The sequence below is a fragment of the Dasypus novemcinctus genome, chromosome 26 (assembly GCF_030445035.2).
Source record: "Dasypus novemcinctus isolate mDasNov1 chromosome 26, mDasNov1.1.hap2, whole genome shotgun sequence".
NCBI lineage: Eukaryota > Metazoa > Chordata > Mammalia > Cingulata > Dasypodidae > Dasypus > Dasypus novemcinctus.
This window is the reverse complement of record NC_080698.1, coordinates 6,696,728-6,715,051: the sequence shown is the minus strand read 5'-3', so window position 1 is coordinate 6,715,051 and position 18,324 is coordinate 6,696,728. Positions and strand designations below refer to the sequence as shown.

Genomic DNA, 18,324 nt, shown 5'->3' with positions numbered 1-18,324 from the left:
GTATCGTATTTAAGCATTTATGTATTTAGGTGCACCTGTTGGATCACTTTGGCAGACAGTGTGTCGTAAATAGCGTCCTGACAGCTCTAGGCTGGACTTGGAGGGGCTGGATCGCCTACCTCTCAGTGCCCTCTCTTGGGAGCCTGTGTTTCTTCATGGTCCTTTGGCAGATGTCCCCTCAGGCCTTAAGGTTTACAGCGCATCCTTGGAACACCATGGGCTTAGGGACAGCTGAGCTGCCGGTGGAGCGGGCGAGGTCGGGAGACAGCCAGCTCAGCCGGCCCCCTCGCCCCGACTCAGGGGCCTCCACGGCTCCCCAGCAGGCTCCTCAAGGCCTAGTGCCCAGTGCTCAGCAGACGCCACGCTGCCCACGTGGAATACCAAGACACAGTGCCCCGCGCGGGCACTTCAGGAAGCTGTGCCTCTGTCCTTCCTCTCCTTACTCCTGTTTCCTCCTGCTCATCCACCCTCATGCCCGGCCGGGCTCCTCTCACAGCCCCCCTCCCTGTTCAAGCCCCAGACAGCGCGGAGTCCTGCTCTGCTGGGATCCTAGCAGCCTGCGCTCAGTCTGGGCTTGCGCAGGGCTCCTTGGACCTGGCGAACTGGGACTGGGAGACGGGGGAAGGATTGCGGGGTATGCGATGAGAGTCGTGAAGCCTGGGGGGAGTGTACAACCTGGGTGGACGGTGCCCAGGGCTCTGCCACTGGGAAGGGGGAAAGGCTGGCGAGGGCCCCCTCCTTGACTGGAGGCTGGGATAGCCCAGAGGGGATGGGGGAAGCGGGACGGGGGATCCCCAAGGAGACATGCCTCTCCTCCACCAGGACCCAGAAGGAGCTTGAAAAAGCCACAGCAAAAATCCAAGAATATGACAACAGACTCTGCCAGGAGGTGACAGCCCGGGAGAAGAATGACCAGAAGATGCTTGCTGACCTGGATGACCTGACCAGAACCAAGCAGTACCTGGAGGAACGACTGATAGAGCTGCTCAGGTGGGTGTCGGGACTGGCTGGTGGCTGGAAGCTTCCTCCTGCGCCTGGTTTTTCTTTGAATAGATGCAGCCGTTCTTGAAAGGGCCCTTCACGGGAAATGAGCCCTCTGTCACTTCCACCGCTTCTGCACACAGCCAGCTTGCTGTTCAGGGCCCTCACGTGCGGACAGGTCTGCCCAGAACCTTGGCGGCCTTACAAAGGCGGGCTCGCTGCTCCCGCCTTGTGCTCGTCCGGGTTTGTCTCTTCATTCAGATACGCAGCTATTTTCAGAGTCTCTAAGTGCTCAGCCAGGAGAGTGAAGGTGCGTGGCCTCGAATCTCGTCTGGGCGTCCCTGTCCTGTTGCCCCTCTCTTGGTGTCCTTCTCTCCTTCTACTCCATTCCACTCTGCCCAGGCCCAGGGGCCCCAGACTCCAGCGCCTGCTGGGACCAGACTGCTAATGTAAAGGTGTGAACTTGGGCCGGGGGCTTAGCACAAATGGCAGGGCGCAGCCATGCTCTTCTCCTGCCAGCCCTTGCCTCACAGGCGTTGGGCCCAGATTGTCTTTACTTCTCAGGAGAAGGTGGAAATATGGATTTTTATGTGAAATCCTATTTTCAGATGTTAGCAAAGCATTTAAAAATTTTTTTAAGTTTTCTTAGGGGAAATTTTAAATATACAAAAATAGAGTGTACCTGCCACCCAGCTTCAGCTTGCTCAAGCCCTCGCTGACCTTGTTTCTTCTGCTGTCCAACCACCTCCACTGCTTCCCGGGTTATTTTGAAGCAAATCCCAGACATCGTCATATCGTTTCATCCACAAACATTTCAGTGTGTACTCTCCAAGACAAGGACTCTCTCTCTCTTTGTCTTTTTTTTAGGAGGTACCAGGGATTGAACCTGGGACCTCATACATGGGAGGTAGACTCTCAACCACTGAGCTGCACCAGCTCCCAAGGACTCTCCATTTTAAACAACTCAATAGCATTGCCTCCCTTAAAAATTAACTGTAATTACTTAATATTTTTAAATATCTAGTCTGTTTCCAGTTTTTCCAGTTGCCTTACAATATTTTTCATACTTCGAATCAGGATCTAAATTAGATTGAATACAGTATAATTGGGGATATATCTCTTTGATGTCTCTTTTAATTGCTTTGTTCCCCTACCGTCTCTCTAACTTATTTTTCTTCTTAATTTGCTTTTGGAGAAGCCACGACATTCATCTGGTAGAGTTTCCCACAACCTAGATTTTGCTGCTTGTCTCCATCCACATGGGTTTCGTTTTTTTAAGCACTTTTATTGATATATATTCACATACAGTGCATCCAAAGTGTACAGTCGATGGCTTTTAGTATATTCACTGTTTGTGCATTCATTACCACAGAAAAATGTTAGAACAGTTTCATTACTCCACAAAGAAAAACTCCACACCCTGTAGCAGTCACCTCTCAATTCCTCTATCCTTCCCCAGCCCTACATAACCACTAATCTAATTCCATTTTTATAGATTGATTTGTATTTACATTTTATATAAATGGAATCATACCATATGTAGTACTTTGTGTCTGGTTTCTTTCACTTAGCATAATGTTTTCTGTGTGTGTCTGATATTAATATCTTGTAACATTAATTTACATTTGTTCAGTTTCAAAGGAAAACAGTGTTGTGTATGCAATATTACCCATATTTATATTTCACATAAGGTTTTACTATGCTATATAGTCCCATGTTTTATTTTTAGCTTTCCTTTTAGTAATATACATGACTTTAGACTTTCCCTTCAAATCACTGTCATACCCATATAATAGCATTGGTAGTTACTAACATTATGTTGGGTCTATTAGTCAGCCAGAAGGTTGCATACCAGGAATAAATCGCATTTGCCCGTGATGTAGAAGTCTTTTATCTTTTATATGCTGTTGGATTCTATATGCAGGTTTTTTGTTGAGAAATTTTTTTTTAAGCTGGCACTCAACCACTGAGCTACATTGGCTCCCCTGAATGGGTTTTCTCATTTATTTGCTTCCTGTTTGTTTTTGTTTTTAGGAGGCACTGGGGCGGAGCCCAGGACCTCCCTTGTGGGAAGCAGGCGTTCAACTGCTTGAGCCACGTTTGCGCCCAGTGTTGAGAATTTTTACATCTGTGTTCATTAGAGAGATTGGTCTGCAATTTTCTTTTCTTGTAATATTTTTGTCTGGCTTCGGTCTTAGAGAGATGTCTTGGTTAATTTCCCCTTCTTTTCAATTTTTTGGAAGCATTTAAACAGGATTGGTGTTAATTCTTCTTGAAATGCTTGGTAGAATTTACTTGAGAAGCCATCTGATCCTAGACGTTTCTTTATTGCAAAATTTTTGATGACTGATTCAGTCTCTTTACTGGTGATTTGTTAAGTTCTTGCGTTTCTTATAGCATCAGTGTAGATTGTGTGTTTCTAGAAATTTGTCCATTTCATCTAGGTTGTCTAGTTTATTGGCATACAGTTTTTCATAATATTGTCTTATGATCCTTTTTATTTCTGTGGGGTCAGTCGTAACTTTCCCCCTTTCATTTCTGGTTTTATTTGCATCTATCTCTTTTTTTTTCTTTGTTAATCTAGCTAAGAGTTTGTCAGTTTTATTGGTCTTCTCAAAGAATCAGCTTTTGGTTTTGTTGATTTTCTCTATTTCTTTTTGTTCTCAATTTAATTTATTTCTGCTATAATCTATTCTTTCTTTCCTTCTGCTTGCTTTGAGAATGGTTTACTGTTCTTTCCCTGGTTTGTCCAGTAGTTCAGTTAGATCTTTGGTTTTAGCTCTTTCTTCTTTTTTAATGTAGGCATTTGAGGCTATAAATATCCCTCTCAGCACTGCCTTCACTGTATCCCAGAAGTGTTCATAAGTTGTGTTCTCATTTTCATTCATCTGAATTTATTTACTAATTTCTCTTCTAATTTCTTCTTTGACCCAGCGATTCTTTAGGAGTGTGTTGTTCAGCTCTCACACATTTATGAATTTTTCCCTCTCACTTCTTTTATTGATTTCCGGAGAAGGTACTTTGTACAATTTCAGTCTTTTTATATTTATTGAGAGCTGCATTGTGACCCAGCGTGGTCTATCCTGGAGAAAGATCCATGGGCACTTGAGAAGAATGTATATCTCACTGCGTTTGGATGCAGCGTTCTGTATATGTCTGTTAGATCTAGCTTATATTGTTCCAAGTTCTGTTTTCTTGTTGATCCTCTGTCTCGTTGTTCTATCAAGTGATGTGAGTGGGGTGTTGAAGTCTCCAGTGATTATTGTAGAGATGTCTATTTCTCCCTTCAGTTTTGCCAGTTTGCCTTCTGTATTTTGGGCCACCCTGTTTAGTGCATAGATATTTATGGCTGTTATTGCTTCCTGATGGATTGTCCCTTTTGTTAATATATAATGGCCTTCTGTGTCTTTTAACTTTTTTGCGTTTAATATCTGTTTTGTCCAATATTAGCATAGCTAGCCCTGCTCTTCTTTGGTTACTGTTTGTGTGGAGTGTCTTTTTCCAGCTTTTATTTTCAACCATTTTGTATCCCTGGGTCTCAGGTGAGTCCCTTGTAGGCAGCATATGGATGGCTCCTGTTTTTTTATCCATTCTGTCATCCTTTTTCCTTTTAATTGGGGAGTTTAATCCATTTATGTTCAGTGATATTAAGGTAAATGTATTATTTACTTCCACCATTTTAGTCTTTGGTTTTTATATGTCATATCTATTTTTTTTTTTTTAAGATTCTTTTTTTTTTTTCATTTCTCTCACCTTCCCCTCCCCCGTTGTCTGCTCTCTGTGTCCATTTGCCACGTGTGTGTTCTTCTTTGTCTGCTTCTGTTGTTGCCAGTGGCATGGGAATCTGTGTTTCTTTTTGTTGCGTCATATTGTGTGTCAGCTCTCTGTGTGAGCGGCGCCATTCCTGGGCAGGCTGCACTTTATTTCGCGCTGGGCGGCTCTCCTTATGGGACGCGCTGCTTGCATGTGGGGCTCCCACACACCCCTGCGTGGCGCGACACTCCTTGTGCGCATCAGCACTGCGCGTGGGCCAGCTGCACATGGGTCAAGGAGGCCCGGGGTTTGAACCGCGGCCCGCCCGTATGGTAGATGGACACCCATCCACTGGGCCAAGTCCGCTCCCCCATGTCTATTTTTGACTTGTCTTTTCTCTGCTATTCTTGCCTCCTACACTCACCCCCAAGCTTCCCTTTCCTGTCTCTTTCTTTCAGGCTGTAAGTAAGTCTCCCTTTAAATATTTCCTGCAAAGGATTCTTTTTTATGTTCTTAGTTTCTCCTTGTGAATATTTTACGCTCACCTTCATATTTGAAAGATGATTTTGCCAGATAAAAAATTCTCAGCAATTTTTTTCTTTCATTATTCTAATTGTATCACACTGTCTTCTTGCCTCCATGGTTTCTGATGAGAAATCTGCATTAAGTCTTATTGGGTGTCCCTTGTATGAGATGGTTTGCTTCTCCCTTGCTGCTCTCAGAATTTTCTTTTTATCTTTGATATTTGACATTCTGAGTAGTATGTGTCCTAGAGTAGGTCTGTTTATTTATTTATCCCCACCCCCACCCGAGATGACTCCCTCATCTCTTTGCTCATTGTTTGCTGTGGTTGTCTGCTCATTGTCTGTTTGTTACTTTTTTTTTATTAGGAGGCACCAGGAACCAAACCTGGAACCTCCCACATGGGAGGCAGGTACTCAACTGGTTGAGCCACATCCACTTCCTGCTTGTTTGTTTTTGCTCATGTCTGCTTGTTATTTGTGGGGGGGGGTTGTTTTTTGTTTTTTGTTTTGTTCTTTGTTTTTGCTTAGTGTCTGCTTATTGTCTGCCTGTTGTCTTCTCTAGGAGGCACCAGGAACCAATCCCAGGACCTCCCGTGTGGGAGGTGGGCACTCAGTTGCTTGAGCCACATCTGATTGGGGTATACTACGCTTCCTGGGCAAATAAGTCCATTTCTTTCATGAGTTTTGGGACACTTCCAGCTATTATTTCCTCAGATACTCTTTCTGTCCCTTCTCCTTCTCCTTCTGAAACTCCCGTGACAGGCATGCTGTTATGTTTCCTGTTGTCATTCAACTCCCCGAGCACCTGCTCAAGTTTTTCCACCCTTTGGTCTCTTCAATTTCAGCTGTTCTGTCTTCTGTTTTATTTATTCTTTCTTCTATCGTTTTGAGTCTGCTGTTACATGCCTTTAATGTGTTTTTTATCTCACCTGTCATGTCCTTCATTCTCATGAGTCTGTTACATTTCTATTCAGGTTTTCAAATGCTTCTTTGTGCTCACTCGGTGTCTTTTTTTTTTCCGTCCCCATCTCCTCATTGCTTGCACTTGCTGTGTTGGTTCGTCTTCCTTGTTTCTTTAGGAGGCACGGGAACTGAACCTGGGACATCTGATATGGGAGGGAAGCTTCTAATTGTTTGAGCCACCTCCCATTACCTGCTTTGTTGTGTCTCTTATTATGTTTTTTTTCCTTGTGTGTCTTGTGTCAGTTTGCTGCACCTGCCTGTCGTGCCTGCTAGCCGTGCTTTTTAGGAGGCACTGGGAACCTAACCATAGACCTCCTTTGTGGTAGGCAGGAGCTCAATAGCTTGAATCACGTCTGCTTCCCATTGCTCAATATCTTCTCTTTTTTTTTTTAAGATTTTATTTCTCTCCCCTTCCCCCCTGTTGTCTGCTCTCTGTGTCCATTTGCTGTGTGTTCTTCTGCGTCTCCACTTGCATTATCAGGTGGCACTGGGAAACTGCATCTCTTCCTTGTTGCGTCATCTTGTTGCGTCATCTTGCTGCGTCAGCTCTCCGTGTGTGCAGTGCCCCTCCTGGGCAGGCTGTGCTTTCTTTACATGAGACGTCCCTCCTTGCGGGGTGCACACCTTGCATGTGGGGCTCCCCTACGCGGGGGACACCCCTGCGTGACGTGGCACTCCTTGCACGCGGCAGCACTGCACATGGGCCAGCTTACCACACGGGTCAGGAGGCCCTGGGGATCGAACCCTGGACCCTCCATATGGTAGATGGATGCTCTGCCAGTTGAGCCACATCTGCTTCCCAGCTCAGTATCTTCTTGATGTCCTTTATCTCTTTAGCCATATTGTCATTCAACTCATTTATTTGATTTTGGAAATTTGTATGAATCTTGTTGATTAGTTATCTCAAGTCCGGCGTCTCATCTGGGGCTTTGGTATTTTCCTTTTCTTGGGCCCTATCTTCTATTTTTTTATATGGCTTATAATTTTTTGCTGCTGTCTAGGCATCTGATTATACTGATGGGTTTGCTCAGATGCCCAGGTTCTCACTCTTTCATGGGGATTTAGTGGTGGGCGTCTGTGCGTTACTGCCGTTTTTTGATTTTTGGTTCAACCCGGTCCAGGTCCTTAGGACTGTCCTTGTTAGTTGCTGGGATCTGGCCCTGGAGTCAGTAATTGGTTGCATATTATCTTCCAAGGGCCTTGGAGTGGGAGACTGGAATCATTTACTCGTGTGCACTTCACTGGACGGCCAGCAGATGGGGCCCTCTGGCGGCCCTCTCCATTCAAAGCCTTGTCGGAATGAGTTTGCTCAGTGTGGCAGCGGTTCCTGCCCCCAGGCTAAGAGCCTTGCTGTTCTGCAACCTTTGCTGGCAGCCCCCTGTCTTTTTCCAGGTAGGAAGTAATTCTCCTCCCCTCTGCGCCCTCACCAGCCAGGCCTGGTCAGTAGGAGGGATTGAGGGGGCGGACCTCTTTAGTCCTGGATCTCTTTGGTTCTGAGCCGGCTCCCAAGGCAAACAGTGTGCAGCCCTGCCTGGAAGGGCCCCTGGGACACAGCAGACCAGATTCATGGTTCCAAAGCTGAGCCAGCCTCAGATAGGCTGTGCCACTCTCTCCCCGCTTTCTGTGGAGGTGGGTCCCTACAGGCCCCCTTTGTAGCCACCAGCCCCCGAGGCCTGAGAATTCAGAACTGTCTAAGGGTTGGGGAAGGCACTGCCAGCTGCAGCGGCAGTTTTCACTCACAGTTTTGCCATCAAGATTGTTTTCCTGTTTCCCTCGCTCTTCTGGGTGCTGTCCGGCCTTCCCCTGGTGTCCTAAACCCTGGAGCATTTGTTCTCCAGGCTGTTTCAGCCTGTCCTCTGGCTATTTTTCTGGAAGAGAAGCAAGTCCCATATCTTTCTAGTCCACCATCTTCCTGGAAGTCCACTTGGTGTCATTTAACAGGTTCTTCCACCCCTTGTATTTCTTAGAAATTTAGTTACAGGAAACGGACTTGGCCCAGTGGTTAGGGCGTCCGTCTACCACATGGGAGGTCCACGGTTCAAACCCCGGGCCTCCTTGACTCATGTGGAGCTGGCCCATGCGCAGTGCTGATGCACGCAAGGAGTGCCCTGCCACGCAGGGGTGCCCCCGCATAGGGGAGCCGCACACGCAACGAGTGCGCCCCGTAAGGAGAGCCACCCAGCGTGAAAGAAAGTGCAGCCTGCCCAGGAATGGCGCCGCCCACACTTCCCATGTGGCTGATGACAACAGAAGCGGACAAAGAAACAAGACGCAGCAAATAGACACAGAGAACAGACAACCTGGGGAGAGGGGGAATTAAATAAATAAATCTTAAAAAAAAGAAAAAAGAAATTTAGTTAGAATTGGAGCATTATTCTTTTTTTTTAAATTTCTCTCCCCTTCCCCCCCACCCCTCAGTTGTCTGTTCTCTGTGTCCATTTGCTGTGTCTTCTTCTTTTTTTTTTTTTTGTCTGTTTCTGTTGTCAGCGGCACGGGAATCTGTGTCTCATTTTTAGTTGATGCGGCAGCTCTCCCTGTGTGCGGTGCCATTCCTGCGCAGGCTGCATTTTCTTTCACTCTGGGCGGCTCTCCTTATGGGGTGCACTCCTTGCATGTGGGGCTCCCTTACACGGGGGACACCCCTGCATGGCAGGCACTCCTTGCACCCATCCGCACTGCGTGTGGGCCAGCTCCACACGGGTCAAGGAAGCCCGGGGTTTGAACCGCGAACCTCCCATGTGGTAGGCGGATGCCCTATACACTGGGCCAAGCAGTATTCTTGACACACATTTTCACAGAAGTACCCATGTGCAGCCCCCATGTGGGCCCACTGCCTCTGATTTTCTGGGAGTCGGGGCCAGGCATCAGGTGAGCAGAGCTGGAAGCCACTTTTTCACTAGAGGCCTGCTCCACATTTTGGCACGTGCTCTCCATAGGGCTGGTTTCCAGTACAGGGTCTTGTCTTCTTATGATCTGAGTTGCCTTGGCTTTGTGATGCTAACAGCCTTGGACCAGCAGTGACTCATCTGCTGTATTCCGGATTGCCAAGTGGTGACAATCAAATGATAACTAACTTGAAAGCTTCAAAACTCTGCCCATGTGTTACCAGTTTGTAACCTTGGAATTCAGGGTGCTTGTGACTGCTGGCTTAGACCTCTTCCTGTGGGGTACGAGGAAAAGCCCAGGTCCTGGGAGCATCCCCACATCCTGGGAGCGTCCCGGCAAAGCAGCCGGGAGACCCTCCAGAGAAGGGCTCCTCCTGCCTCCTGACACTCCCCGGTGTCCTTGACGAAGCACACAATTTCACGCTTGGCTTTCTACTTCTACGGTGGATTTGGGGCCCCTGGCAGGGACGGCGCCAGCTGTCCTTAGAACTTAGCTGGTTCTCACGTTACACCATAGGTGGCTGACATGCTGCTGGGGCCCCCCAGCCCCCAGGGTGGTGGCTGGGATTCCAGCCGGGAAAGAACTAGCCCTCCGTGTCCGAAACCATACGCCCCTCCTGCAGTGACCGTGCACAGCAAGAAGCAGGTCTCTGGTCACGTCACCCCTGGTCACCGGGCCTTTTTGACACAGTCAGACGTTTCTGTAAAGCGTCGTGCTTCTTTAAGCCTGGTTTGGAGGAATGGCCTCACCATCTCTCGGAGGAGTGACTAGTGGCTGCTCAACTTCTCAGGCTGGACAGCTTTGCTCTTCTCCAGTCATTAGTTGTTATTTGAACAAACCATAAACGTGCCCAGTGCCCTGAGCACACTTACACTTTGGGCATCATAGTGTCCTGGGCTGACGGCACGCAGGCTCCATGATGGCACTGCGGAGTGTAAACGCTCGATGGAAATCTGCATGGTTGCCCAGAAGCCTGGGACAGTGCTCTGCAGGTGACGGAGCCTGGTATGTGCCTCGCGTGCACCCCCGTGCCCTCGCCGGCCCTCAGTGGACTCCCCGGGGCACACCTCGTGTCAGCTCAGAGCCCGCGGCTCGCGCACCCAGCCAGGTTTGGGATGTTGCACAGGGGCAAAGGGGACCTGGGGCAGGGTTTCCGAGGTCAGAGTTCCTGCTCTTGGGAAGTTTGGAGTCCGTCTTTTCTTTAAGACGAATCAGGAATCATTCTTTTGTTTTCACGGATTCTTCTTTCTCTCGTGCGGTCTGACCAGGGACAAGGATGCACTCTGGCAGAAGTCGGACGCCCTGGAATTCCAGCAGAAGCTCAGCGCCGAGGAGCGCTGGCTCGGGGACGCGGAGGCGAGCCACTGCCTCGACTGCCGGCGGGAGTTCAGCTGGATGGTGCGGCGGCACCACTGCAGGTCAGCGGCGGCCTGCGGCTCACCTGCACCTGCGGCTCACCTTCATCCGGGCGGGCGGCACCAAGCACGGAGTCCGGGGGCTTCAGAGGAGAGTTTAATCAAGAGGGATGGGCGCAGCCAAGGGAGCCCCCAGGAATGTGGAGCCCCCAAGGTCCAGGACCCCCTGGCCATTCCTCAGCCTGAAGGGGCCAGAGGGGAACGAGCATGACCGGACTCTGGCGAGAGCTGGAGCCGGGGCTTCCTTCTAGGAAGGGAGGCCGTGCCTGGGGCAGCCGTGGATCTTGGCTGGGGACAGGGCGGTCGGAGACGAATCAGCGTGGCCTGTGCGGGTCTGCTGTCTCCCCAGAGCCTGCGGCGTGGATGTGCACCTGCACGTTCATGTCAGGGAAGGTGGGCTGCCACACGCATTCTCTTCTGCCCCTCGGGACATTAGCAACGGAAACTTTCTCCCTCAAGGCTCACCAGGATGGCTTTCTTGGAACTTAGGAAATGGACTGTACACTCTAAAGTGGGTCTGGAAAGGGCAGTGTGGCATCAGAGCCCAGTGCTGAGCCTGGGCGTGTGCCTAGCGTGTCACACGGTGCCTGGGCTTCGTCCTCACGGCCATGCTTGTTCCACTCCCAGGATATGTGGCCGCATCTTCTGCTACTACTGCTGCAGCAACTACGCTCTCAACAAGCACAGCGGCAAGAAGGAGCGCTGCTGCCGCGCCTGCTTCCGGAAGCTGACCGAAGGCCCCGGCTCCCCCGACAGCACCAGCTCAGGCACCAGCCTGGGAGAGCCCGGCCCTGCGCTCTCACCAGCCCTAGCTGGGCCCCAGGCCACCGGAGGCCAAGGTCAGGCTCCCGCTGCTGCCCACAGGGGCCGCGGATACCCCACCCTCCGCCCTTGGTGGCTAGTTAGCTCTAAGCCGCTGACTTTACGGCTTCCAAGCTTAGGTATATAGGACCAGTCAGAGATTTGGGTCTTGACTAGCTAGGATTAAAAGAGCATTGAAAAGGGAATAACTTTCTCATGACATGATTCAGTGCTTCCTGTGAGGTCTGGATGCTGGTTGACTCATGTACTACCAGTCGAACGCACCCCACACTTTGGAGATGCCTCAGCTCTGACAGCCACCCTCTCCCAAAAGTAACCGAAGGCCAGGTCGTCCCCGCCACTCTTCCCTGCAGCTCACACTGGCTTCACTGGCCAAGGAGGACGTGCTGTCCTGCGGGCCACCCCGTCCAGCCCAGGCTAGCAGAGCACCCAGGCTGGCCCCCGGGGCTGTCAAATTGGGTTGTGGAGAACCAGGCAGCCCAAGCCGAGGTGCTGAGGCGAAAGTGGGTCCCCTGCCTCCTGCACTGGCCCCTGGTGAGTCCTTGGCCTGTGCCTGGATCTGGGCCAGCCAGCTTCTTAGAAATATGTTAGTCCCTCTTTTGATCAAGCGGATTGTCAGGAAGATTGGCAGACCCCGTTATTTTTATCAGGCCCAAAGAGCTGCTTAGGGACAGAGCGTGTACCTGACAGATTTTCTACTTATTCACCATCCATGTATGTTCTTCAAATCTTTTGCTCATTTTTCAATTTTTTTCATTGAAATTGGAGAGTTCTGTGTATATTCTAGATGCAAGTTCTTTATCAGATGTATTTTACAAATATTTTCTCCCACTCTGTAGCTTTTCTTTTTCTTTTCAAGAGCAGAAGTGTTTTCAAAGATCACAAGTTTATAATAATTTTTATGAAGTCCAGTTTATGGAATTTTTCTTTTTTTTTTTTTTAGGAGGTACTGGAGATTGAACTTGGGACCTCATACATGGGAAACACATACTCAACCACTGAGCTACACCTGCTCCCCCCAATTTTTCTCTTATGGATCAGTGTTTTTTTTCTTTTGGTATCATATCTATCTCCCTTGTCCAAGGACTCACAGATTTTCTCTTGCTTTCTCCTAGAAGTTTTTTTTATTGTTTTAGGTTACACATTTATTATGAATCATTGGTGATTCATTTTGAGTTGATTTTTGTATATGGTGCAAAGTATGAGTAGAGATTCATTTTGTATTTGCATATGATTATATAGTTGCTTCAGAACCATTAGTAGAGAAGTATTCTTTGTCCATCATATTGCCTGTACACCTTTATCAAAATCAGTTGGCCTTGTATGCATGGGTATGTATCTGGACTCTCTGATTGCACTGATCTATGTACCTTTTCTTTCATCAATGCCACACTGGTAGGACTGCCATACTTTTATGGTAAGTGTTAGAATCAGAATGAATGAGTCTTCCAATTTTGGTTTTTTCAAAGTCTTGGATATGTTAGATCCTTTGCTTTTCCAAAAATTCCTTGTGAGGTTTTTTTTTTTTTTTAAGATTTATTTATTTATTTAATTCCCCCCCTCCCCCGGTTGTCTGTTCTCTGTGTCTATTTGCTGCGTCTTGTTTCTTTGTCCGCTTCTGTTGTCGTCAGCAGCACGGGAAGTGTGGGCGGCACCATTCCTGGGCAGGCTGCTCTTTCTTTTCGCGCTGGGCGGCTCTCCTTACGGGCGCACTCCTTGCGCATGGGGCTCCCACACGCGGGGGACACCCCTGCATGGCACGGCACTCCTTGGCGTGCATCAGCACTGCGCGTGGGCCAGCTCCACACGGGTCAAGGAGGCCCGGGGTTTGAACCGCAGACATCCCATGTGGTAGACGGACGCCCTAACCACTGGGCCAAGTCCATTTCCCCCTTGTGAGGTTTTGATTGAGGTTGAGTTGAACCTCTAGACAATTTGGGGAGAGTTGAAATCTCAACAATATTGGGCCTTCCAATCCGTGGACATGATATATATCTCCATTTATTTGGGCCTTCTTTGAAATCTCAGGGGGTGGCATTTTGGATCCCACTTGCTCTTTCCCTTCTTTCCCTGTGCCAGGCTCAGAATTGTGCTTGAGATTGTAGAAAGAATTGAGCCCCGGCCCCCTTTCCTGCTGGCGCCTCAAGCCCTCCGTCATGCACCAGCAGGCTTCTACAGCGTGACCCCCCAGCAGCTGTGCCGCAGGGCCAGCTGAGAACCGTGGCTCCATGAGCGTTCTTGCCCTGCAGCCCAGAGTCTTCCCCCTGACTCACCGGCGGTTCCAGCAGTGACGGAGGGTAGCACCGTGCCAGAGTGCTGAGGCCGCTTGTTTTGATTTCTTAGGTTTCCTGCCACCTCCTCTCATCTTTCTGGCTTGCGTCACACCTGCCACCCCATCTTCCCTGAGCTGTGCAGTGGGCACTTGTGGTGCGTGGCTGGCAGAGCGCCCATGCCGGGTCCTTCCTGCTGAGCAGCCCCCAGGGGTAGGCGTAGGTCCCGGGTCAGAAGCGCAGTGCCTGCTCAGCTCCTCAGCACAGGGAGGGGGGCTGGGGAGAAAATGCAGCCTGACGGAATTCTGCTTTCAAAAGGCATAAGTAGGTGCTGCCTTATGGAGCGTGTTTTCTGTGTTGTTAGGCTCTTTTCTGGTAAGGTTTGATGAGCTCTTTCCCTCTAAATAAAGGGCTTCAGAAAATATGTAAAAGGTTCCAAACTCTCTAAGCCCCCGACTTTGAAAAGTCTCAAGTGTTGCATTCCATTTCGTCTGTGGTCCCCTCCTCTGCTTTTCTGGAATGTCCCAGCAGCCACTCCTCTCTCCTCTGGACAGAATCCCCATCAGCCGGATGAGCATCGAGTGTGTCTTGCTAGCTTGCCCTGCACAGCTGCCCTCCTGTGCTCCCCGCCCCGTGCCTGACGGTGCATCTCTCTTCTCTCCTGCGCTACCTCCAGGGCCAGGCACCAGCCCAGAGTGCAGGCCGCCCGACGATGCTGTGTTTGACATCATCACGGACGAGGAGCTGTGTGAGATACAGGAGTCCGGCTCTTCCCTGCCTGGAACGCCCACTGAAACCGGTTCCCTGGACCCAAATGTGGCCGAACAGTGAGTAGACGTCACCGCGGTTTCCAGAGGGCTAATTAGAGGCCTGGTCTTGCCAAAGGACCAGGAAACTGGGGCTTGGGTCACAAGCTTGACTTCTTGGCTGGAGGGAAGGTGCCTCCGAGCAGACTTCGGGATAGGGCAGCCCTTGAAGAGCACAGGGCTCAGGAGGTTCCCGGCAGGTTTCAGGAATCCCGTTTAGGCTTGGAGAACTCTTGCTGTGCTGCCCTTTAAAAAACACGTTTTTCTTTTTGGAACTGCTAAGTAGGCTCAGTAACAGTGCTCTGAGAAAGGAAACTTGGATGCAGTTCCAGTGATCTTGGGTAGATGTGTTCTGTAAGAATTCCCTTCAGCTCCACGTGAGCCCACCCAGGCCCCCAAGGTCTAAAAGCAACGACAGTGTGGGCAGGCCGGTTCCCGCCACCTGAGGCCTTCCGACTGATCACCTGCAGCGCTGCCCCCGCCCCGTGGCCCAAGGGTCCCAGGCATGTCCCCTCCACCGGCCCCGAGCCGACTTCTGCCCTCGCCCCCGGCAGCTCTGCCCTGTCTGGCATGACTCCCAGCCAGGTGGGGAGGTGGTCAGCTGAGCTGGCCCAGGAGCCGCCGGCCTGGGGACCCCACTTTTGGCTGCGGCATGCGTGCAAAGGTGGCCACCCCGCGTTTCCCTGCGTCTCCATCACCCTTCCCCTTCCCCTTTCCCAGTAGGAACAAAAACAGAAGGTGCTCTGACCGCTAGCAAAAAAGGTGTTTTTGGCCTTGGGAAATCAGGAACCGTTCCAGGGAAAGGAAACTGCCAGTATGGCAGCCCTGGGGCTCCAGGGCCAGTCTGGGACTGGCTGGCGGGGGCCTGCAGGCCCCAGAGCTTCCTGTTTGGGGGCAGAGCGGACCCCGGGCTAGTTAAGACCCCCTGCTTTGTGCATGAGCTAGAGATGAACCCGAGATTCCCTGGTAGCTTTCTTTTACGTTTATTTCCAAATACCCAAACAAAAAAGCCAGAGTCTGGGAAAGTGGAGCTATAGAGCCCTGGATTTGCTTCAGCATCCTGGCAGGAAGCATAGAGAAAAAAATAAGAAAATCCAAGGCAAAAAGTGATCCCAGAGGGATTAAGCACTGGTTAAGTACAAGTCCAGGAAGGAATTAGGCTGCTCGGGGTAAGCACTGCAGGTGCTCATCTGTCAGGTGTCAGGAATAGCCAGTTAAGACCATCAGGCCAGAATGGACGGTGCTGCTGAGCCTTAGTCCCTGATTGCAATAGCATCAGCAAGAGGTTAACTTGGAGGAAAGTGCTGCTCTCCCCCCGAGTGACGCCACCAGGCAAGTGTCAGACGGGCCAGTACGGGCTGGGGGGGTCAGTCACTACTGGGGGCCACACAGAAGGCTCCTGCGGTTTACACTAGAGCCTGAGTCACAGTGGAGAAGACTGCCTTACAGCCCCCTCCCTCTCGAGGAGGCTCAGCAGGGCCCCTGGGGCGGGCCTGGGGCTCGGCCCGCAGGCACCTGTAGGGGCCCTGGCAACACCTCCCTTCAGAGGCTGCAGGGCACCTGCACAGGTGCACCAGGGCCACGTGGGGTGGGTCAGGTAAAGCCTTGCTGGTGGCCTTGGCAGCCTGCGAGGTCACACAGGCTTTTGGCCAGGAGCGGGACTCCTCCCTGGGATGAGCCTTCCCTGCACCAGCAGCTTACAGCCGACCTCACTGAGACCCCACACAGCCTTTCAGGGAGCAGGGATTTCCATCCCATTTCACAGGGAAACGTACCAAAGCCTCATTCAAGGTCACAGGCCGTGTCCAAGCTAGCTTTGCACCCAGGCCTTCTCCCTTTTGAAGAGTTCAGCTGTCTTCTCCAGGTCCCCGTTTCCCACCTGCTCGTCCTCAACTACCTGCCTTCCCGGTGCCCCTGCCCGCCCCACCATGTGCACGTTCTTAGGGTAAGGGCATTGCTTGCCTTCCCCACTTGGCAGCGATGGGACAGGAAGCGGTCCCCAGGCCAGCCTTGCCAGGAGACCTGGTGGGTGCTGCAGACCCCCGGGGACGCCATGGCCCACCCGGATGTCCAGGTGTCCTCGTGCCGTCCCCTTGCATCTGGTGAACAGGTGATGTTCTTTTAGGGCCCTGGACACCATACACATCTCCCCTCTCTAAGGCGGGCTCCCTCAGGCAACCCCATCGACCAGGTGTCCGGCGGTCCTCAGCACGGAGGTGTCAGCTGGTGAACTGGGCCAGGAGGGGCTGGGCTTCCCTTCCCTGGGGCTCTGCGCAGCCGCCACCCCGGCGCAGCCTCCTCGAAGCCTGGTTTCCCCTTCCGGTCATGGATGAGCCGACTGCAGCAGGTGGAGCGTGCGCTGCAGAGTCAGACACGCCTGGTCAGAGCCCTGCGTCGCCAGCCCCAAGCCCCATGTTCGGGCAGCACCGTCTCCCTGAGCCCGGGTCCCTGCCACCCGCCAGGCTTGCCAGGAGGCCTTAGTGAGAGCGTGTGTGCAGCCCAGCGCCAGGCCCGCGCCGGGCGAGCCCCCTCGGGAGGCGTGCTGCTCTCACAACGGCTCGGCCCCGGCAGCGGCGTCGGTGGAGCCATGCGTGTCAACAGCCGTGGGCCCCAAACCAGGCACGTCCTAGCCCAGCAGCCCCTCAGAGGAAAGTCATTGGCTCTCGTGAGCCTGAATTCACCCGCAGGGACTGTCCCCAAGCGGCGGCAGCGTCCTTTGCCAGTAATTGCATCAGAACGGGTAGTACCTCATGGTCATGGTTTTCAGGGCGCTGTGGTGGGTTTGTCACCAGCAAGGATGCATGACGCCTGGTGCCTCAGAAACAAAAGCAAGAACAGGATATGGTGCTGATGGTTAAAGGCTGAGAAGCCACCTGTGCAGGGTTAACCCCACGTCTCCCCCTTTGTCTGCGGGCAGAGCTGGCAGGGAGCTGGCAGGCCAGCCGTGGCACGAAGCTTCCCCGGCCAGCCTGTCAGAGCAGAGAAGGTGGCCCAGCCCTGCCACGTGAGCTCTGGCAGGACACACTAGCCCGTGTCCCCACGATGAGGCCAGCCCTCCTTGGAAGCAGCCTCGTGAGTTGCCATGGGCCACGGCCGAGGTGATGCCCTGGGGACACACTTGGAGGAGAGGGCTAGAGCCAGCGCCCTGGCCAGCCCCGGCCTGCGCGCTGTGCTCTGCCTTCAGGGTCTGCTCCTTGTGCCTCCACCGCGTCAGTCCAAAACACTTGCTGAGAGCACCTGGGCTCCGAGTCCCAAGTGGCCCCGGCAGTGTCACCTGGCCCTCGCCACATCTCAGATGTGCTGTGTGCTCAGCACCTCTTCCAGGCAGGAGCTGACGGGCACCTGCCCCCATCTCCGCCTGGGTATTGAGAAGACAGTCGGGGGAGCCCGCGCTTCACCTGCAGACCCCAACGCCACCCCCAGGCCGCCTCAGCTCAGCCAGGGCCCAGGCCCGGCCCGGCGCCTTCCCCAGCACCCCCCAGCCCTCCGCACTCAGGCCTCTTGCATCACCACCTGGCACGTGCGAGCGGGTCTGCAGGGCAGCCTGGGCCCTCCTGCCCCTGACATTGGTTCCTCTGTAAAGCAAGTTCGTGGTTACAGTGTCTTTCACTCCGTGGGCCGTGTGGACAGTGATGTGGACAGTGAAATGGGAGCTCGGAGAGGCCGGATCACTTGCCCAGGGACACACAGCGGTGGAGCTGTCCCTGAACCCATGCCTAGACCCCAAAGCCCTGCTTTCCCGTCAGTCCACGCTGCTTCCCTAGCGGGCGGCTCTAGCATCAGCATCCCACGGAGATGCCACCAGCCCCTTGCCTTCCAACTCACCACGTCTTCCTTCCCCAGTCGAGGCCTCTGCCTCCTGGGCTGGGACACTGTCAGGGAAGCCAGAGACTTGTAGCCCCTG

General features: G+C 52.1%; 1 protein-coding gene across 6 annotated transcripts in view; it reads left to right on the top strand.

The window, feature by feature from the left end:
• Positions 1–18,324, top strand: part of FYCO1 (FYVE and coiled-coil domain autophagy adaptor 1) — an 83,791-nt gene that overhangs the window by 29,003 nt on the left and 36,464 nt on the right. For 3 of the 6 annotated variants that reach the window (XM_071212020.1, XM_071212019.1, XM_071212021.1), the window contains exons 11-15: positions 823–990; positions 10,376–10,525; positions 11,150–11,361; positions 12,744–12,761; positions 14,291–14,441. In XM_071212020.1, coding sequence (XP_071068121.1) covers positions 823–990; positions 10,376–10,525; positions 11,150–11,361; positions 12,744–12,761; positions 14,291–14,441 — 699 coding nt within the window. The remainder of the gene's footprint in view (positions 1–822; positions 991–10,375; positions 10,526–11,149; positions 11,362–12,743; positions 12,762–14,290; positions 14,442–18,324) is intronic. The other 3 variants (XM_012523175.4, XM_004453162.4, XM_012523176.4) reach the window with 1 other exon arrangement.